The sequence below is a fragment of the Amblyomma mixtum genome, chromosome 5 (genome assembly GCF_055824585.1).
Source record: "Amblyomma mixtum isolate Tamu chromosome 5, ASM5582458v1, whole genome shotgun sequence".
In the NCBI taxonomy this organism is placed as follows: Eukaryota; Metazoa; Arthropoda; class Arachnida; order Ixodida; family Ixodidae; genus Amblyomma; species Amblyomma mixtum.
The window spans coordinates 170,818,557-170,840,463 of NC_143016.1; the positions used below are offsets into that span (position 1 = coordinate 170,818,557).

A 21,907-nucleotide genomic window follows, 5' to 3' on the forward strand; every position below is an offset into this window, starting at 1 on the left:
TTAAGGAGTTCATTTCAATGAGCTATTTTTTTAGTACAGAAGAGATAGGCCTATTATAAACTGTTTTCTTCATAATGATGGCCACTGCTAATCGTAAAGTTACACTAAAGTAAGGTATATGTTATCCTGTATGAATTTATATCACCATCTTATCGACACAGACGCCAGTTTCACTGAGAATGGAGCTTTTTGGTGCTAAATTGGCTGGTTTATCGGGGTTTAACGTCCCAAGGCGACTCAGGCTATAACGGACGCCGCAGTGAGGGTCTCCGGAAATATCGACCACCTGGGGTACTTTACCATGCACCGACATCGCACAGTGCAGGGGCCCCTAGAATTTCGCATTTATTAAAATTCGACCGCCGCGGCCGGCATCAAACCCGCATCTTTCGGGAGAGCGCCGAGCGCCATAACGACTGAGCCACTGCGGCGAATTCTGGTGCTAAAATTTAAAATAAAAACTACACGTGTCGCCATCACTTGCCGATCGTGCAACTAGCCTCCGGTTCATTGACAGTTTCTGGGCCCGTATTCCAGAGGCAGGGATACACCACGACTCACTTCCAAACGGGGATGAAGAACTGGTTTTCGGTGTGCACGTCAGAAGCTTGGAGCGGCGCGAAATGGGTGGCTTTCCAAAACGCACGTGCCATCTTAGCCCTATGTGGCATGGTCACTTGAATAGTACTAACCGAGATTCAACTACTAGCTTGAAAAAAATGGTTGACATTATGAAAGTTTCTGTCCGCTGGTCGAACCTTTGCCGTCCCTTGGTTTGCAGAGTCGCGGTCATTTATGACGAATTATGCAGGCCTGTGCATGTCAGCAGAAGAGTAGTGTGAGAGGTGATGGACAGGGTGTGACTTTGTAGCGGAAGCGGTTTAGAGGACAGCGTGAGTTTTCTTCACGAGCTCTTTTGTACGCAAAAGGGCAGGCAGTCGTCAGCAAACTGACGTCTTTCGCTGCCTTCAATTTATTTATTTATTTATTTATTTATTTAATACTGCAGAGTCGCTCGACTCCAAGCAGGCATGAGCACGGGCATGAGCACAGATACAAATAAAAAACACAAGATATGCACAAACTTCATGCAAGAGCAAACGATAATGCGAAAAAGAAACCAAAAAGACATGGGTTTCACATAGAAAAAGCTCTCAAATTATCAACAAAGGTTTCCACATTTGGGCTGTTCACTACACACTTCGGCAATTCATTCCACTCTGCTATTGATTTGAAAAAAAAATGAGTGTTTTACTGTGTTAGAGTATGCACGAAATTCTTGCAGCATTTTTCCATGGTTATAACGCGTACTTGCTCGTGAAACAGGAGTAATATAATCATGGGTGTTTATTCTAATCAGATTATTATAACAAAAATTTCAATCTTGCTTCAGTGCGCCTTGTCTGAAGAGACTCTAGGCCAATAGAATTGATCATAGCTGATACACTATCTGTTCGTTTGTATCGATTGCAAATGAAACGGGCCGCTGTCCTCTGCACTCTTTCTAATTTGGAGATATTCTTGGCCGTAAATGGGTCCCATAAACAACAAGCATATTCCAGACGAGGCCGCACCAAAGCCTTATACGCTGCCAGTTTGACATGTTTTGGGGCCTTTGACAGTTTACGCCTCAAACACCACAGAGCCTTCACAGCTTTTCCGCATGTAATATCGATGTGAGCATCCCACTTTAGGCAATTAGTTATCTGAACTCCAAGGTATTTCACAGACGAGGTTTCTGGAAGTGGTACGCCAGCTATACAATATGGATGTATCAGAACAGTTTTCTTTTTACAAATTCTAAGTACGGAACATTTATTAACGTTAAGAAACATACCCCATTGGTTACACCAGTTTGAGATCTTCTGCAGGTTACTGTTAAGCTTAATTTGGTCCGGTGTGGAGTTAACTAAGGAATATAAAACGCAGTCATCTGCAAATAGTTTAACTTTAACTTCGCAATCGACCACATTAATTATGTCATTTACGTAAACTAAAAATAGGATAGGCCCCAGAACTGATCCTTGCGGAACACCAGATGAAACCGGAAGTTCATCAGAGTACTCATCGTTAACACGAACATATTGAAATCTATCTTCTAAGTAGGCTCTAATAAGGTCAATAATATTAGGATTGATTCCGGCAGTGTAAAGCTTTTGTATGAGTTTTGTCTTGTTTAGTGCTTCATGCGCCTGCTTTCCCAATATTTTCTTACAAATCATGCACCCAGAAGCCAATTAGACATGCAACAACTTGTGCTGCGCATTATATTCCAGGAGAAATTAGCCAGTTCTTTATCCGACTGAAAGTGTAATTATGTTCCTGCAGGTACACACAGAAACGCAAGCTACTTCATTGTCTAGAAATGTTTGAAGTTTCTGATTTCGACTCGTGGACTCTAGAAAATTACCAAGGATGTAATCGATTTTGCAATGTCGCTAGTTTAAAGGTCGCAGTCACTAACGTAATCGATTTCTGTCAGAATTTTTCCCATCTTGTTTTTGCCTAAAATGAGGGATGTGGATTTTTACAGGTTTGGCTGGGTATCCACATTCGCGCCCCTTTTTCCTTACAACAGCTTCCTCATAGGGCTGCAAAACATTTGCACTGGAATTATAGTGTATGACATGGAACATGCGGACGTTTGATTCTCCCTGCAACCTCAAACGATAAATAAGTGCGCGGCAAGGACGCAGTGTTAAGTGTAAACGTGTTTAATAAAGTGTAAACGGGTTTAGTGAGAATACAGTAATAAAAAGAAAGAACGCTGCTGTCCGTCATTCTTCGGAGCATGTACGGACATGGATGATGCAATTAGTTCAGGGTCAGTAATCCACCTGATCAGAGTGCTCATGTTTCTCCAGCACCTCGTGAATTGTCCGCAGCGTCAGACTATTTTCTGAGGCTACTGGACTCTACAAGTGTGCAAGTCACCCGCTTGTAGCCTACGGAGAAGTCATAAACAATTTCGTGGAGAATCCTTGAGCGAGAAAATAACGAAGGTGGCGAGCAAAAATTTCGTGCTTGTGAGTGCACGGCCAGTCAACAGCCCTGTGGTTACCGTGAAACGGCCAGTTGTTGCAAATTCAGCCAAGTTTGGATAGGACCGCGTAGGGTAACCCTCAGGAGCATGAACCGCATCTATCTCTCTCATACTGCAGATGGCCATGAACAAAACATCGGCTGCCTCTTGGCTGGACAACCAGACTATCACCATCGCCGTCCAGAAGCTGAAGAATGTTGCCACCGTGCTGTGGCCTGCCGAAAAGTTCCTCACCGAGGAAGCCGTAGAGCAGGCCCACGCCAACTTCAGCGAGAATGCCTCTTCGTTCGCCCAACTTTGGGTCGACACCCGGCGCAACATCCGCAGCCTGTTCAGCTCCGAGGCAGGCGTCCAGGAGGAGCGGCTGCGCCTGAGCAGTGCCCTGCCGTTCATCGAGTACGTGCCTGTGCTGAACGCCCTGTCGATGTCACTGGGTGCCCTGGCACCGCCGCTCTTCTACGTGGACGGCACCAAAGCCATGCTGCACGGCGGTCTTGGCTACTTTTACGCCAGGGAGCTGGTCGGAGCGTTGGACAGTGAAGGTGTCAATGTAAGCAGCCACCAAAGCAACATTGATTGATATCCAGCCTAATGATGAGATTAACGTGTTGCTGAAGACAGCATGCAGTTTCCAAAGCTTGAGGAAAAATGAATCGAGGGACAACATCTCTTTAATTATCGCAGAGGGCTGTCTTATGAATGAGAACGAAAAAAAGGTTATCCGAACTGTTTTGTTCGTGTTTTGTTTTGATTTTCATTTTAACTTTTTCTGTTAATGTGACATTATTTCACATTTATAAATACTGTTACGTAAATGTACGCACACAAGGAGTAGTCACTTAGGGATGCTGACAGCAGTTCAGTCGAACCACTGCCGGCCAACGGCGCACAGATCATACTTCGTTTTCTTCGCGCTCCGTGCACGAGCCCAGCACTGTCTTCTTCGTTGCCCACTGACGCAACTCCCGGCGGCGAAAGCATCGTCCCGATGCTAAGTGGAAGACGGAGCAGGTGCACGGTATAGCTTGAGGCGAACCACGCGAACAACGTCAGTGGCAGGGAAGGTGGATGACCACGGAGGATCGAGGGGGGCAACCTCATAGTCACGTCGGTCACCTGACGGAGCACGCGATAAGGGTCCTTATACTGATGTAGTAGTTTCTCTGAAAGGCCGACACGGCGAAAGGGATACCAAACGAGGACGAGTGATCCTGGCGTGTAGTGTACTGGCGTGTAGTGTAGTGTATGTCGTCGGTCGTAAACTGACTTCTGGTAGGCCTGTGAGGCGGTGAGACGGTCGCGGGCGATTTCGCGGGCCATGGTTGCTTGGGCGATGGCGTCACGTGCGTACTCCGTGGTCGAGGCCGAAGAAGGCGGCAGAAGTGTATCCAATGGCAACGCAGGATGCCGGTCATACAAAAGATAGAAAGGCGAATAGCCCGTGGTGTCATGCCGCGATGAATTGTAAGCAAATGTTACATAGGGCAAGGCAATGTCCCAAACACGATGGTCGAGTGCGACGTACATAGATAGCACGTCAGTGAGGGTCCTATTCAGGCGCTCGGTAAGCCCGTTCGTTTGAGGATGGTACGCTGTAGTGAGTTTATGCTGCGTGGAACAGGACCAGAGTATGTCGTCAACTACCCTGGTCAAAAAGTAGCGGCCGCGGTCCGTCAGCAATTGGCGTGGGGCACCGTGAGAAGGATGACATTTTGCAACAGGAAATCGGCGACATCGGTGGCGCAACTGGTTGGTAATGCACGTGTGATAGCGTACCGAATGGCGTAGTCAGTCGCGACAGCGATCCAACGGTTGCCGGAAATGGACGTAGGAAAAGGTCCGAGGAGGTCCAGTCCGACACGATGAAAGGTTTCCAGAGGTACGTCTATAGGCTGCAGAAGGCCGGCAGGCAAAGTGGACGGCCGCTTCCTGCGTTGACAGAGGTCGCAGCTGGCAACGCAACGGCGAACACTACGGTAAAGGCCGGGCCAAAAGAAGCGGCGTCGGACCCGATCGTACGTGCGGGAGACACCTAGGTGTCCCGCGGTGGGCAGGTCGTGTTGTTCCGCGAGGACAGACGAGCGGAGACGTTGAGAAACGACGAGCAGGAGCGCAGGGTCGTCAGGGCGAAGGTTGCGGCGGTATAGGATGTCATCCTGAAGAACAAAGAGTTGGAGCGAAGGATCGGGGTTGGCACAGGTGAGGCGGTCAATAAGGGGACGCAAGGAGGAATCTTGCCGTTGCTCGGCCGCGATGTTAAGCAGATCAGAGATAGCGAATAAGCACGGGCCGAGGTCATTGTCTCCAGGATCGGGCGGCTCCACAGGGTGACGAGAGAGGCAGTCAGCGTCTTGGTGTAGGCGCCCGGACTTGTAGACAACGGTGTAAGAGTACTCTTGCAGGCGCAATGCCCAACGACCAAGCCGGCCTGTGGGATCCTTCAGCGAAGAAAGCCAGCAAAGAGCGTGGTGGTCCGTCACAACAGAGAAAAGACGGCCAAACAGGTAGGGTCGAAATTTAGCGACCGCCCAAACAAGGGCGAGGCACTCGCGCTCCATTATGGAGTAATTGCGCTCGGCGGTGGAAAGAAGACGGCTGGCGTATGCAATGACACGGTCTTGACCTTGGTAAGGTTGGGCGAGCACAGCGCAGATACCATATCCGGTGGCGTCTGTGCGAACTTCAGTTGTCGCCGACGGGTCGAAATGGGCCAATATAGAAGGGGAAGTGAGCAATTGGATTAAGGAAGAAAAGGCCTCTCCTTGGGCAGGGCCCCAGATAAAAGGGCTGTCTTAAGGAGGTCGGTGAGGGGGCGAGCGATTCTAGCAAAATTTTTGATGAAACGTCGGAAATAAGAACACAGGCTTACAAAGCTGCGCACGTCCCTGGACGATTGGGGAAGAGGGAAGTCTTTGACGGCTTGAACTTTAGCAGGGTCCGGGCGGACACCCGAGGCATCGACCAGATGTCCAATGATGGTCAGTTGGCGACAAGCGAATTGGCATTTCGACGAGTTTAGCTGCAGCCCGGCTTTACGGAAGACAGAAAGAATGCTCGTCAGTCGTTCTAGGTGCGTGGAAAACGAGGGCGAAAAAACCACGACGTCGTCTAGGTAACACAGGCATGTAACCCATTTAAATCCTCGAAGCAAGGAGTCCATCATTCTCTCGAAGGTAGCTGGCGCATTGCAGAGACCGAACGGCATAACTTTGAACTGATATAAGCCGTCTGGTGTGACGAATGCAGTCTTTTCACGGTCTTGGTCATCTACAGCAATTTGCCATTAGCCGGATCGAAGGTCTATGGGAGAGAAAAATTTGGCTCCGTGAAGGCAATCCAAAGCGTCGTCAATTTTTGGGAGAGGATACACGTCCTTTTTCGTGATGCGGTTAAGGTGCCGGTAATCAACGCAAAACCGCCAGCTCCCGTACTTCTTTTTAACTAGGACAACTGGTGAGGCCCAAGGACTCGACGAGGGCTCTATAATGTCTTTAGTAAGCATTTTGTCCACCTCCTGCTGAATGATGTTCCGTTCTGTATTGGAGACTCTATACGGACGTCTGTGGATAGGAGCGGCGTCACCGGTGTTAATGCGATGCGTAACCACAGAGGTCCGAGGCAAAGGGCGGTGGTCGAAGTCAAAGATGTGAAATGAGGAAAGAAGACACCTGAGGGCATGAGTTTGTGCTGGTAAGAGGTCAGGGGCAATCATTTTTGCGTATTGGTCTGATGGTGGGACGTCGGACTCGGGGCATTTCGGCGAGGGAGGTACATAGCCGGTGACAGCCGATACAACGCACTCGGAAGCAGGGCACAGCGTGGCGAGCGACATGACTTGGGGAAGCGGCTGAACGTGAGATGAAAAATTGACGATCGGAAGGGACGCTCGATTGGCAAACATAGTGACCACTGTATGTGCGAGGGCAACACTCCGTGTGAGAGGCACATCAAGGGCTGGAGTAACGATGTATTGGCCATCGGGAACTGGTGGGACGGAAGAGAATGATACGTAAGTGACGGCTTCGGGGTTCAGGCGGACAAAATCCACGGTACATAGGCGATGAACAACTGGAGCCGGTTGCTCCTCGGTAAAAGGTAGGGCGATCTGAACGACACTTGTGGCGCAATCAATGAGGGCAGAATGTTCGGAAAGAAAGTCCAGGCCAAGGATGAGGTCATGAGGGCAGTGTGCGAGGACAGTGAAGAGAACCGAAGTATGGCGGCCGGCGATTGGCACACGGGCTGTGCACATTCCAACGACAGCGCAAGTACCGCCATCGGTGACACGAACAGCGGAGTGGGCAGGAGTGAGCACTTTCCTTAGGCGATGGCGTAGACGGGCATTCATAACGGAGACGTGCGCTTCCGTGTCGATGAGAGCGGTAACAGGGATCCCATCCACGTCGACGCTAAGTATATTCCGTCGGGCATGTAGAGTTAAAGGAGTATTTTCAAGGTGGGTCGTCGGAGCAGCATCACCTGCAGACGCTGCAGCCATGAGTTTTCTGAACGGGATCGAGCATACCGGACAGGAGATGACGGGCGGCGAGTTTGGGGCGACGGAGATCGACGACGGTAAGGCGACGACGAGCGGTTGGTGGGAGGGGCCTGAGCGTCGGAGCTTGCGAGCTGTGGTTCATGGGGCGACGACGAGCGGCGGGAATAGAAAGAATCAGGATAGCGGCGGTAGGTCGATGACGGACGGCTTCGGCAGTGTCGGGAGATGTGACCAATTCGGGAGCAGTTAAAACAGATGGGCCTGTCGTCAGGTGTTCTCCACTCATCCGGGTTGCGGCTGCGGCGAGTGTGGTACGGATGTCGGGCACCGAGCACCGGAGACACATTACGAGCATCTGGGCAACTAATGGAGCATAGAGGTCGGATCCCGAGATTGGCGAATTCTTGTTGGACAACAGCCTGTATAAGGGATACTGCAGGGGCACTGTCCGGAACCGATAACTGGGAAACTGTGGGAGACACTGCCTCTAGTTCTCGGCGTACAAGTCGTGTCAGGCTGTCGGATGTTGGCAGGGGATGTTGGGGTGAGTCTACGCAGGACGACGTTGCCGCCGTGCTCGGCAACCGCGTGAACTGGGGGGAAATACGGCGGCTTTTCGCTTGTTAAAACCGGCGGCATTCTTTTAAGATTGCGTCAACCGTTCCACAGTCCTTGTACACCAGCAAGTTGAAGGCGTCGTCTGCAATTCCCTTGAGAACGTGACCGACTTTGTCACTCTGACATGGCGGAATCAACTTTCATGAAGAGGGCTAAAATGTCCTGAATGTAAGACACATATGACTCGGTGGACGATTGTGCGCGGCATGCAAGCTCCTTCTTCGCAGCCAGCTGACGTCCGAATGGCTTACTGAACAATTCGGTAAGCTTCTGCTTGCACAGGTCACAACTGGTCAGTTCTTCCTCGTGTGTCTCGAACCAGACCCTTGTGGTGCCCTTCAAGTAGAAAATGACGTTGGCCAACTTCATCGTCGGGTCCCACCTGCTGTGTGTGCTCACCCGCTCGTACAGAGAGAGCCAGTCCTTGACGTCCACGCCATCGGCACCGCAGAATGTGCCCGGGTCTCGAGGGTGGGCTAGGACGACAGTTGGCGTGGCAACTGCGTCAGTAGCAGTCTCGACAGATGGGCTCGTCGGCTCGTTGGCTCGTCGGGTCAGCGGCATGGCGGCTCGAACCCAACACCTCCACCAAGAGATGTTACGTAAATGTACGCACACAAGTAGTAGTCATTGAGGGATGCTGACAGCAGCTCAGTCGAACCAATGGCGGCCAACGGCGCACAGATCACACTTCGTTCTCTTCGCGCTCCGTGCATGTGCCCGGCACTGTCTTCTTCGTTGTCCACTGACAATATTTTCGTGTTTTTTTCCTTTTTCTATTGTTACATCAGTTGCCCTTCTGTCAATTGCGGTTATTTTGTTTTTATTTGCATTGTTGTTGCTGCCATAGAACAAGTTTAGGATTTGGGTTTCTAAGTGGACAGGCCACCAACCACCACGGGTTCGAGCTTCGCGCGAGCCAAGGGCCCCGATCAGCCGTCACCACACACACACTGGGACACCGACAAGGAGCACTCAACCTCCGCTGGGAGAAGAGCGATTCGCCTCAAAGAAAAAGGCCTCCAAGTTCACAAAGGAGACGTTTATTCACGTCGTATTCCAGCTGATACACACACACTCAATAGTGACCCCGTCCCGGGGGCGCGCGAGGAGCAAGGCTCCGCTGCGCGCACGAAGCGACTCGAGCAATGCGCGCCGCTAGCACGCCGCTGCAGGAGAATGTCCCTGCGGCAGTGCTGTGATCTCCCTCTCGTGTCGACCGTTGGGCCGGTTGAGAGAGAGAGTGGGCAATAAACGCAAGGTACGCCTGTCGGAGGTCGCTGGACCCCGCTGGACAGGCTCGAGCCGCTGCAGGTCAGAGGACACGTGCGGGCGAGCTCAAGTATATGTACTGGTCCGAGCGGCAAAGGCCGGCAGGGACAAACAGTAGCGTACGCACCTTACGCTGTCTCCGAGGGATCTCTCTCTGGGCCCCGCTCGGACGGTCGCGCGATACGCGGCCGCCCAAGCGGGTCCCGAAATCCAGCCAAAAGGCACCAGTGGCAAAGGCAGTTGGGGAGCCGGGGCGGAGCTGTGGCCAAATGACAGTGATTAGTCACCTAGCCGCCTCTCCACCGCCTGAGGCGGTAGCAAGGGAAAGGGGAGAAACAGCGCGGGAAGCCGGCACAGCCGCGCAAAGGCAACGGCGGAAAGCCAGGATCCCCCTCTCCTTAAACGCCCTCCTACCCATCGGCAAAGCACGCGGCCAAAATAACGAAAGCAATACAAAAAAATTAAGCTACACTTCAGTTCCAAAATAAAGAAATGAATACACGCGCAAAAAAAACTAGCTACACTTCAGTTCCAGCCAGAACAACGTAAAAAAAAACAACACACAAACAAACCAGAAAAGGCAAACAAACACTGCCATACGCTTCAAGAAATCAAAACAGCTTGCAGATTATATACACGGTACACAAGAAGATGTGAATACAACTGTACAGCTGTGACAGGTGGATGTCAGCCTCAAAGTTCGATGGTACGGCCCAGTGGGCCGGTCGGCGACTCACCGCTCGCAGACTTCAAGTTGAATCGGTGAATGGGTTGGCAGGGCTGACGACTGATGGTGATCTTTCCGTTGATGACGACGGGGCCGCGGCAGAGCACAAACCTCGCGCCCTTAGACACGACGTCACGTTCGGCACAAGACAGCTAGTGCACTCCTTTCACGCCGGCTGAAACGGGCGAGGACGTTCGGCGGCGTCCTGATGTGTAACCTTGGCCACAGCGAGGGTCCCCCTCATCCTCGCGCTCACGCAGAAGCACACAACGGCACAACTCACAGGCGTCGCCTTGGCTCATGGTTACGCGCACACACAGCCACAGCCACAAACACGCATACACCGGCACGTGCGCGGACGCTGGTCGGCAACAACGATCCCCTCATCAGAAGCGTCCAGAGGCGCCGCGGCGAGGGTCAAAGGGTGCACTTTACGCCCCCCATCGCCCCAAACGACCCGCCAACTTCCCCTCCATACGGGCCGCACAAAACTCGCACCGCGACACACGGCTCCTTAGCGAGCCAACCACCCACAGTCGGGCCGGAAATGAGAAAAGGCGCGCCGTACAAACGACACCCCATCTATTCCCTCTAGAAGATAAGAGCAAGCACGAGCGGGCTGAAGTTTGCCTATGTACATCTCGGTACGTTAGAACAAAACAGACGAACAAGCAGGAAACGAAAGCGGCTAGAAACTGACTCAAGCAAACAAATAAATAAACTGATAAACACACAAGGCTGGAACTGAGCATGCTGCCAAAACAACAAAAAAATAACACACCGTGCTTCGCCTGGGTAGGGCCTGACGAGAAAGTTCGCCAGCTAGCTGAGGCTGCGTGCCTTCGGTTGCGGAAAAGTCCGCCGTCCGGCATGAGTCACACCGGTGACCGTCGCCTCAGATTGTACCGGTGCTCCGTACGCTTGCGTTCCGTGGCACCAGTTGTGCCTTTGCGCTTGCCTTTGATACCAATGGGTACCGGCGCAAGCTCGTCAGACCGTGACGCGTAGGGCCTTCAGGTCTGCGATGTGGGCACGGCTGGTTTTCCCCGTAAGTGGATCCTCCAGCAGGTACGCGAGTGGCGACCAGACTCTGACCACTCGGTACGGACCAAGCCACTTAGGAGCGAGCGAGGCTGAGAACCCCTTGCTCGCATCGCTAAGAACGTGGTTGCGCTTCAGGACAAGATCACCCACCTGAAAAGTCAGGCGGCGGTGCTTGCGGTCATATTGAGCCTTCTGTTGGGCTCTGGCTGCCGCCAAACTCTGCCTTGCTCTGTTGAGAGCCCGACCAAGCCGGTCCCGAAGCGTCGACGCATAAGGAGAGCAGTCTGCCCGCGTCTGCTCATCCCCGAGCTGGCTCTGCACGACCTTTGACATCGGATTCGACGGCTCCCTCCCGAAATTGAGGAAGGCGGGAGAGAAACCAGTTGAGCGATTCTCAGCTGTTCGGATGGCGAACGCAAACTCGCTCAAATGGTCTGCCCAATCCTTTTGACACTCGGCAAAGGCTGCAAACATTGGCTTGAGCGTTCGGTTGATTCGCTCGGTCAAATTGTACTGGGGGTGGTAGGGTGAAGTGGTGTAGTGCTCGATTCCGAGGGAACGGCACGTGTTACCGAACACCCGAGCGGTGAAATAGGACGCATTTTCCGTGATCAGTCTTTCCGGAAAGCCGAACCGACAGAACACTTCCTGGAGTTTATCCAGCACCGCTCGTGCTGACACTTTCCGAAGGGGGTACAACTCAACCCATTTGGAAAAATGGTCAGCGACTACCATCAGGTAAATGAACCCCTGCTTGCTCCTGTGGAAAGGCCCCATCAAATCGCAGGTGGCCATCTGCCACGGACGCACACTGTCAATCGGTTTCATCATTCCAGGCGGCTTGCCGCCCCATGACTTCACCGCTTGACAGACATGACAGGAACGGCAATAGCGGAAAATGTCACGCTTCATGCCGGGCCACGTCACCGATTGACTCAGTTTTGCAAAAACTTTGGAGCCACTCAGATGACCGGCCAGTGGTTCGTCATGAGAGAATCTCAACAGTGCAGCTCTCAGACTTTTGGGGGTAACCACCTTGAACGGGTCGATGGACTCGTCATTGGTGGCTATGTATTTCAGCACGAGCCCGTCATGGTCCAGCAAATATGAATCCCCGGGGTTCGCCGCGACACACGCTGGCTTCTGCCCCCCTGCGCCCGCTACAATACCAGTAGCGTCACGGCGCTGCGTCTCCCTGAGACTGTCGCTCACCTCGCGACAAAAGGGGTCATTTTGCTGGGCTTTCAGTAGCTCTATACGGCTGAAAACTATTCCAATCATCCCAGAGGGGAGCCTGGTCTCGTCCCCACTCAGGTTTGCAGCCAAAATTTCCGTTCGCGTCGGCACTTCCGAGGCGCTCACGAAGAGCTTTGCCTCTCGTCCTCTTTGCGAAGCGCTGCTTGCCTGGTTAGCGGAATGGGTTAACCCGTTTGCGAGCTCTCCCTCCTTGCCGCCCGGTGGCTCGTCCCCTCCGCTTACAGGCGTCAAGGCGCCGCGGGCGAGTGGGGCACGGGATAGCGCGTCAGCTACCACGTTCGTGCTCCCCTTTCGATACTGCACGGAAAAGTCGTAATGCTGTATCAGGAGAGCCCAGCGCGCCAGCCGACCCGCAGGCTCGCGGAGCCTCATCAGCCAACTGAGCGCACTGTGGTCTGTCTGCACCACGAATTGCGTTCCATTAAGGTAGACGTCAAATTTGAGCAGTGCAAACACGATGGCGAGGCACTCCTTCTCGGTCACGGAATAATTCCTCTCCGAGGGCAGCAAGGAGCGGCTGGCAAAGGCCAGCGGTTGCAGCACGCCATCGAATTCCTGTAGGAGAACTGCTCCTAAACCCAAATCGCTCGCGTCAGTCTGGACTACGAACTGTCTGGTCAGGTCGGGTAGCCTGAGCGGCGCTGTCTCGGCAATGGCACTAGACAGGAGGCGAAAGGATTGCTCTTGCTCGGGCCCCCATCGCCACGCTGCAGTCTTTCCCAAGAGCTTGGTCAAGGGTGCCTGCACGCGGGCACAGGACGGGATGAACGACCGATAAAAATTGGCCATTCCCAGAAAACGGTGGAGGCCGCGTACGTCCTTGGGCGCGGGATATTCGAGTATGGCTCGAAGTTTCTCCGCATCAGGCTCAATGGAGCCCTCGCCCAGCGTGAACCCTAGTAAATGAACCCGGGTCCGCGCTACTTGGGCTTTCGCAGGATTCAAAGTCATCCCAGCAGCCCGTACCCTCTCGAGCAGGTCGGCAATGTGGCCTAAGTGTTCACCGAAGGTTCGTGAATAAATCACGATATCGTCCAGGTAGCACATGGCGTGGGACAATTTCGCTTCCCCCAGGACGCGGTCCATGAGCCTCTGAAAAGTCGCAGGACCATTGCAGAGACCAAAGGGCATACGAGTGAACTCAAACAGCCCTCTGTGGCACGTGAACGCGGTCTTAGACCGGTCAGTGTCAGCCATCTGGACCTGTAGGTAGCCTTTGGGGGCATCTACCGTGGAAAATTGCCGCGCACTGCCCAGGTTTCCTACGATTCAGCTGATCGTCGGGAGCGGATAGGCATCCTTGCGAGTCAGCGCATTCAGACGGCGATAATCCACACACAAACGGTGGCTGCCATCTTTCTTGGGCACCAACATCACCGGAGACGCCCAGGCGCTGGACGAGCGACGGATAATGTCCGCCGACAGCATCTCATCCAGCAACCCATCAATCACCTGCCTTTTCGCATGGCTGACGGGTCTAGGGTTGCACTTCAAAGGAAGCGCATCTCCAGTGTGGATCATGTGGCTCACTAAAGTGGTACAGCCAGGTTGATCCGTGAAGAGCTCATCGTAGTGACGCAATAGCGCTGTCAAACAAGCCTTCTGTGTGTCATCCAACGTTACCGCACAGGCGGCCAGTGGATGTGGTGCCTTGTCGTGCCGCTCCGCTCGGTCCCAAAGGGGAGGCTGGACGACGGAACGCTCGACACAAGGGCGTGGCCCCGTCCGCTGAGCGTGGCACTCTCCGAACGCCTTCACTGCGCAGGCAGATACTGGCGCCGGTGGGCTAATGAACGGCTTAAGCTGGGAAAATGCTCCGTCGCGATAGCCGCCATTCGCAATGTCCACCACGATCCCGGTTTTCAGGAGAAAGTCCCGTCCGAGAATCATGGGCACACTGAGCCCTGGGAGATGGATGAAACGCGTGCGTCTCGTCCGCTCTCCCCACCTGACAGTCAGCCTCGCGGCGCCAGCCGAATGGGCTACGCCTTTCGCAAGGTTGAATGCCGTACGGCAGTCCCGCAAGCGCACAGAGTGCTTTTGCAAGTGGGACAACACCTCTTCACCGAACAAGGAAGCGCTGGCTCCCGTATCCAGTAACGCCGAAAATTCGCGGCCAGCAATGGTGACTGGAACAAACGGCGCGTGCGTATTAGCAAGGCAGCTTGCTCTGTGCGCAGAGGGAATTAGCAGAGATTGGGCCGGTGGTCCCTTTACGACCGACCCCCGCCGCCGTTTCCCTGCCTCGCAGGAGGCCTGGCTACGGTGCATTCTCTTGCTAAGTGGCCCCTCTCTTGGCAGCGGAAACAACGCACACCGCCGCGAGCTTGGTCGCGGGACAATGGCGCCTCTCCCTGCCTGGGTCCGACCGCTGCACGACCAAAGGGTCGGCCGAGTGGGGTTTCCCCCTCCGATGTGCGTTGGAGCGCTTGGCGCCCATCAGCACGCGCTTCAGAAAACGGTGCAGCGCAGGCTGCCCGTCTCCGGTACTAGTAGGGATCGAGAGCTCTGTCGCTCAACTCCCATGCATCGTTTTGCCCGCTAACAGCTGCAAAGGCAGGTTGTGCGGGTGGTCGCCGCTTGGGTAAGGGCAAGGCCCCTCTCCACGCACAGCGTGGCTCAAGGGCCTCGCTTGCCGGCGGTGGCGGACGATAGGCGCGCTCGGCGAGAATGTCGCCTTGAATGCGCTTTGCCTCGGCGGCCAGCTCCTCCAAATCTCGGAATCGGCCGCCGCGCAGGTGAGGCGAAAAGATCGGATGTGCCTGCCTGATCGTCCTTTCGACACGCTCCTCGTTCGAGGCTCTGGGCTCAGCGATTGAGAAAAGGTCTTCCATCGCACGAACATACTCTTGCAGCGACTCATCCGGAGCCTGAGTACGGAGCTCCAGCTCTCGCCGCATCCTACGCTCGTAGTCAGCGGGCAGGAATTCGCGCAGGAATGCTGCACGGAACTCCTCGAGAGTCGCTGCCCGGTGGCGGAAAGCCGATGCCACCGAGCTGCCGTGTCAGTCAGCGCTGCGGGGATGATGTGTGCAAGCACCACCTGCTCAGTGAGACCCATAGTTCTCTGATAATGGGTGAGGGACTCAAGGAAATCCCGGGCACTGAGTAGGTCATCATACCCGCGGTATGTTGGCATGGGCAACTTGACCGCGGGGTGAGACAACTTCGGCGCGGCCAAAAGTGTCCCAACAGCCCCTGACAGCGATTGGATCATCTGGGCAGCACTGGCTAGCAGCGCCTGCGCCCCGGCCTCAGTGGAGGTTTGAGCGGGCTGCACGAACGAGGGAGGCAAGGCTCCTAGTTCGATGAGCGGCGCGGTTTCCACATGGAACCGGGACAGCGCCTCGCCATTCCCAGAGCAGAATTGACTGCTCGCGGGGCACGGCTGCTGCTGTTCGAAACTGCCGGTTGCGGCAACGTGACACGAACTGCTTTCGCACTGGGCGGAAAGCGTGCACAGCTGTAACATGTGACCAGCGGATGCACCGCAGGGTGCTTCCGATACAGCTCCAATGGGAGCCCCGTGGTCGACATTTTGGGTTGTGTCGCCGTAAACTCCAACGAGGGCTGCGGCCAACCACGGTGTCTGGCTATTCGAAGGAACAGCAGCCAGCGGATCAAACGACGCTACAACTCCGCAGGGAGCCGACATGTAGCTGCCGAGTGCCCCGCTGGGGGTAGACATGGTGCGCAAGCGTGATCGGCAAGGCGACCTGCTCGGCTAATGTGTCATCAAAGGCGTAAGCGCCAATGACTTAGCACGTTGGGCGCCAGTTGTTGCTTTCTAAGTGGACAGGCCACCAACCACCGCGGGTTCGAGCTTCGCGCGAGCCAAGGGCCCCGATCAGCCGTCACCACACACACACTGGGACACCGACAATGTGCACTCAACCTACGCTGGGAGGAGAGCGATTCGCCTCAAAGAAAAAGGCCTCCAAGTTCACAAAGGAGACGTTTATTCACGTTGTCCTCCAGCTGATATACACACACTAAATAGTCACCCCATCCCGTGGGCGCGCGAGGAGCAAGGCTCCGCTGCGCGCACGAAGCGACTCGAGCAATGCGCGCCGCTAGCACGCCGCTGCAGGAGAATGTCCCCGCGGCAGTGCTGTGATCTCCCTCTCGTGTCGACCGTTGGGCCGGTTGCGAGAGAGAGTGGGCAATAAACGCAAGGTACGCCTGTCGGAGGTCGCTGGACCCCGCTGGACAGGCTCGAGCCGCTGCAGGTCAGAGGACACGTGCGGGCGAGCTCGAGTATACGTACTGGTCCGAGCGGCAAAGGCCGGCAGGGACAAACAGTAGCGTACGCACCTTACGCTGTCTCCGAGGGATCTCTCTCTGGGCCCCGCTCGGACAATCGCGCGATACGCGGCCGCCCAAGCGGGTCCCGAAATCCAGCCAAAAGGCACCAATGGCAAAGGCCGTTGGGGAGCCGGGGCGGAGCTGTGGCCAAATGACAGTGATTAGTCACCTAGCCGCCTCTCCACCGCCTGAGGCGGGAGCAAGGGAAAGAGGAGAAACAACGCGGGAAGCCGGCACAGCCGCGCAAAGGCAACGGCGTTAAAGGGAAGCTGAAACACTTTTTAAAAAAAACGAGTTTCTGACGCATTTTTGCACTTTCCTGCTCCCTGAACTCAAATATCACATTGAAAATAAACGTAGAGAACGATAAATAGCTTTGTTTTGCAGAAATAAGTGCCCACCGCCGCAGGCAAGCGCGGCGAGCCCCGTCGCCACCTGTGGTTGGTCGAAACATTCGTGACGTCAACATCGGGTACCGTCGCTCCTGCCGCGGCCAGTTCGGTACGCAGGTGACTAGGATCGAGCACGTGTGCCCGTGTTTATTGTGAATTTGCGCTAAATTATTTTACCTTATGGAAGGCTTTTATTCCACAGTTCAGCTCGGTACTTCCCCTTACCTTTTTGAACCTGAAGCATCCCCACAAGAGCATTCTAGTGCACTCCCGACGAGCGACAGTTCGTCGTTGGCTACCAGCGAAAGCGACGAAGCGATTTCACGAGTGGGGAATGTGAACTGGTAAGTATCTCGATTGCTAATCGGTTCCCGCGCGTATAAATGCTGCTTTGTTGATACTGCGATACTCCTGACGAGGTCCGACAGCGCAAGTGTCTCATTCAGGCATTTGTTTACTGCGTTGCGTTGCGAGGAGTACGCAGGTGTAATGCAGGCATAGAGCGCGGATAGTCTTAGAGCGCGTTAGCACAATACATTATCCCAGTTGTAAATACAATTTTTATCGACAAATAGATTCGAGGAACAGGCAGTTACTCCAGTATTTGCGCATGCCGTATGATAGCATGATCTGACCCCGCCGCGGTGGCCAAATTTCGATGGAGGCGAAATTCTAAAGGCCCGTGTACTGTGCGATGTCAGAGCACGGTAAAGAACCCCAGGTAGTCGAAATTTCCGGAGCCCTTCACTACGGTGTCTCTCATGGTCCGAGTCGCTTTGGGACGTTAGACCCCAATAAACTAAACAGATAGCATGATCTGCGTATGGCAGTCGGTCTTGAACATAGGTTCTTTCAGTAAACGTAAATTATTCGGCTTGCGCACGTTTGTTTTTCGTATTTTTAGAGTAATGGATAACACCATTTTAGACGTTTTGCCTAGTCTCGGCACTGAAACATTACCACAGCTTTTTACCTTCCACCTCAGGTGTTCCTGCATGCACTGCTCAGTAATGAGTGAGGAAGAAGACAGCTCCTGTTGTCAAGAGATCCCCGAAATTACGGGAAAGCAGAAGCAGGCACGCTGCATCACATCAACAAAAAAATTCAAAGATGTGTGCCTAAATAAAGCTGTGCTTCAAGTTGCTCTGGCACAACAGGAAACTAGTACATCATCGAGAAACGACAGGGGCTGTGTGAACAGGTGAGAAGGAGCACATATGGTAGCTTGGGCAGTTTCACTGACCTGCATTCTTTATTTTAGGAGGATGAGGTACGCTGCTTATAGGCAGTTTGTGCACCTTGTGTGGAAGCGACTGGGCAGGCACAAAAGAAGAATCCTGCCGAGTTGCGTGGTCAGTGCCATACGCAAAAAATATCCATCTCCAGATGGCACTTACACTGGATTCAAGCATCCTTACACTTGCTGAGGTATGTACACATCATGAAGCCTATATAGCTATGCACACAAGCCATTCCTCTAATGTTCAATTATTTGTACCTCCTTTCAGAGTTCATGCAAATGCCAAGCACCTTTATGAAATAAATTTTCATCCATGGCTGGCAAGACCAGAGTTCTATGTAGAGTGCTTCATAAATATGCAACCGTAACAAACACACAGATGCTTTCAATAAATTAATAATTTATTTGCAAAGATTTTGCAAGTCAGCATACATCTCACCAGTAAGAATGTGAACCAAGTGGGCTGTAGAAACCATGCTAAGAATGAGCTGCATGAGAACGAGATTGTAGTCCCCCATTCCCAACAATACAATGATAATTCCAGCTGTTTCATTTTTAGTGTTTTCATTTTCATATCTGCAAATTCCATTCATGGCACCACATTGATTTTCAGCGCCTGAATTTATAATCTCGCCATTTTCCAAATTGGGCACTGCATTAGCTCACAATCTCCATCACACAGTGTTCCGTAACAGTGTCTTTACACTGACAAGAAGCCGTGACACATTGCTTCAAAGGCAAAGAAATGGCTATATTCAGCTGGTGTTACCTATATGTGCTTCGAACTGTGGTTCACAGGTAATTAGTGATGTCATACTGATTTCGTTCGTGGAGACATACAAGAAACAGCAAAAACATGCCATGGACAGGGCATCCCTCAAGTTTCCTACAGAGCTGAACTATAAAATATGAGAGCAGTCTCACTGAAACAAGGAAGAATGGAAGCTATTTTCTGTATGGTCTGGTTTTGCTCTGCAATGTTGCAACATCAACAGTGCAAGAACACAGATAAGCAGGGACACTTCAGGCAACAGATTACTACCATAACTCACCAACCCACTCAGTTTACAACAGAACAAAGTCCTCTTCCAATGACATGTAAATAATTAACACTGTACTATGTCAGCTGTGACCACTGTACCCAAAAACTTCATAATCTCACCTGTCGCCTCTTGTTATGTTTACCCTCCCTTAAAATTCACTCCCTTCCCTACCACAATTAGAATCACTAGAGTGAACTTCCTTACAGGCTACAGTAATAAATTTCAGCCTACATTAAATACTACAATAGTCTTAATAATTAAAATTACACTCGTAAAAAACAGTTTCATAGAAAGATTGTAACAGTGAAATACTCTTGCATGAGGCAGATAGAATCACAAGAAGAGAGGCTTCTAAAAGTGTAGCACCACACAATATTCTGGAAGAATCCAGGTAATGGCGCTTGTCAAGTGCAACGAACCTGCTTCAGTTGCAAAAAAATGTACACATGCATAACTGTTTGGAGCACAATAAATCATGGAAGTACGTGAATTAAAGAAAGAAAACAAGTGGCATGATCAGCAGGCCTTGCACCTAAGGAAAAGCTCGGAACAAAAACCATAGCCAAAAGCACGCAACAGAAGTTAAAAAGGAAATATTGCAGCAGAGAAAGCTGAAAACCATACTATAAGGTGGGTGCATTTCTTGGCACATTTCATAATGTACACATGCATAACTGTTTGGAGCACAATAAATCATGGAAGTACGTGAATTAAAGAAAGAAAACAAGTGGCATGATCAGCAGGCCTTGCACCTAAGGAAAAGCTCGGAACAAAAACCATAGCCAAAAGCACGCAACAGAAGTTAAAAAGGAAATATTGCAGCAGAGAAAGCTGAAAACCATACTATAAGGTGGGTGCATTTCTTGGCACATTTCATAATGTACACATGCATAACTGTTTGGAGCACAATAAATCATGGAAGTACGTGAATTAAAGAAAGAAAACAAGTGGCATGATCAGCAGGCCTTGCACCTAAGGAAAAGCTCGGAACAAAAACCATAGCCAAAAGCACGCAACAGAAGTTAAAAAGGAAATATTGCAGCAGAGAAAGCTGAAAACCATACTATAAGGTGGGTGCATTTCTTGGCACATTTCATAATGTACACATGCATAACTGTTTGGAGCACAATAAATCATGGAAGTACGTGAATTAAAGAAAGAAAACAAGTGGCATGATCAGCAGGCCTTGCACCTAAGGAAAAGCTCGGAACAAAAACCATAGCCAAAAGCACGCAACAGAAGTTAAAAAGGAAATATTGCAGCAGAGAAAGCTGAAAACCATACTATAAGGTGGGTGCATTTCTTGGCACATTTCATGTTATCAAGTGACCTGGGCGAGGAGAAAGGAAGAATGATAAATGGTCAGAGTGACACTAACACCACTAATTTCATCTCAGTGTGACCCCTATTAATACGCCATGACATATAAAGCATGCCAGGCTGAACAAGATACAAAGAACTTTATCGGCACATCAACTCAAGAAGCGAGAATTGGCATTGTAAGGCAGTTGATCACTGATTGAAACACAAAGATCGTCATTCACAACATACAAAATTTCTTCAACTCCAAGCACATCAATGTTCTCCGAGTCTGAACCAAGGATGGCAAAGCCGCAACTTAAGAATTCCCATAGTCAAATGGCTAAAACAGTGTTTGTTTAACCCTTTAGCCTCAAATTTCTCAGAGCCCTACTTCAGATGGTGCCTTCATCGTGAAAGGAATCTACTTCACATTTCATGTTTGCAGATGACCGTCAAGCAGGCATTGATGAATGGAGTCAGCTGAGACGAGCACCTTGTAGACCAACACAGACCAGTGGTTCATTGCAAAGAAAGCTTCAATAACCAGTTTGTCCTGTCAATACTGTTCCTGTATGAACTGCTCGTTAATATAAAAAGGTGGAATAAAAAAATACAGATTTCTCAATCGCTACAAGAGGCAGTGCATTTGATACCCGCATATTTCTTGGACGCAGTACATGTATAATAAATTTTTACCGGCCAAACCCTGGCAAGATGCTAAAAGGTACCCCTTCGTGCAGGGTTTTGCATTAATTCTAAGCATCTGGGCATTTTAGCATCGACATTATCATTCATATATGAATGTTAAAGTGCCTTTTTAACCTAAACATCACTGCAGAAACAGAATGGCACAGTCGCAACCGGTATTCAGAAAGTGTGTGTACGACATATGCTACCAATTGAGAGACTGCAAAAAAAGAAAATGAAAGTTCTGGCTCTTCATACTGATGGTACTCCCAAGATATTTTAAGAACTGAAATCACTTACATCACTTTTGCCAAAGTCAGAAAGAATTGGTTGGGAACAAATTATCATGGGAGAATGCAACAATTACAATGGCAGCAAGTGTATCCACATAGTTCAAAAACAACACAGGAGTACTAAGTCCAATACTCAGAATATGCATCCATTTGTTCTTATACACAAGGGGGCTTGACAATCAGGAC

General features: G+C 51.6%; 2 protein-coding genes across 3 annotated transcripts in view; both read left to right on the forward strand.

Annotated features, from left to right (window-relative positions):
• Positions 1-21,907, forward strand: part of LOC149344675 (neprilysin-1-like) — a 45,444-nt gene that overhangs the window by 1,588 nt on the left and 21,949 nt on the right. The window contains exon 2 of the mRNA XM_089547278.1: positions 3,162-3,593. Within this exon, the coding sequence (XP_089403404.1) occupies positions 3,162-3,593 (432 nt within the window). The remainder of the gene's footprint in view (positions 1-3,161; positions 3,594-21,907) is intronic.
• LOC149344676 (P2X purinoceptor 7-like) lies at positions 17,080-21,442 on the forward strand. 2 transcript variants are annotated; one of them, XM_089546337.1, is made up of 4 exons: positions 17,080-17,500; positions 18,142-18,357; positions 18,418-18,584; positions 21,187-21,442. In XM_089546337.1, exons 1-3 carry the CDS (start codon positions 17,337-17,339, stop codon positions 18,581-18,583), a joined length of 546 nt encoding a protein of 181 aa, XP_089402463.1. In that variant the 5' UTR covers positions 17,080-17,336; the 3' UTR covers position 18,584; positions 21,187-21,442. The 2 variants fall into 2 exon arrangements, with proteins under 2 accessions (XP_089402463.1, XP_089402462.1); XM_089546336.1 differs by lacking the exon at positions 21,187-21,442 and adding an exon at positions 18,665-19,107.

Coding starts and splice junctions, on each gene's coding strand:
- LOC149344676 (XM_089546337.1), top strand. CDS start 17,337: ATGGAAGGCTTTTATTCCACAGTTCAGCTCGGTACTTCCCCTTACCTT. Junction 17,501..18,141: donor CGAGTGGGGAATGTGAACTG/GTAAGTATCTCG, acceptor CTTCCACCTCAG/GTGTTCCTGCATGCACTGCT. Junction 18,358..18,417: donor GACAGGGGCTGTGTGAACAG/GTGAGAAGGAGC, acceptor TCTTTATTTTAG/GAGGATGAGGTACGCTGCTT.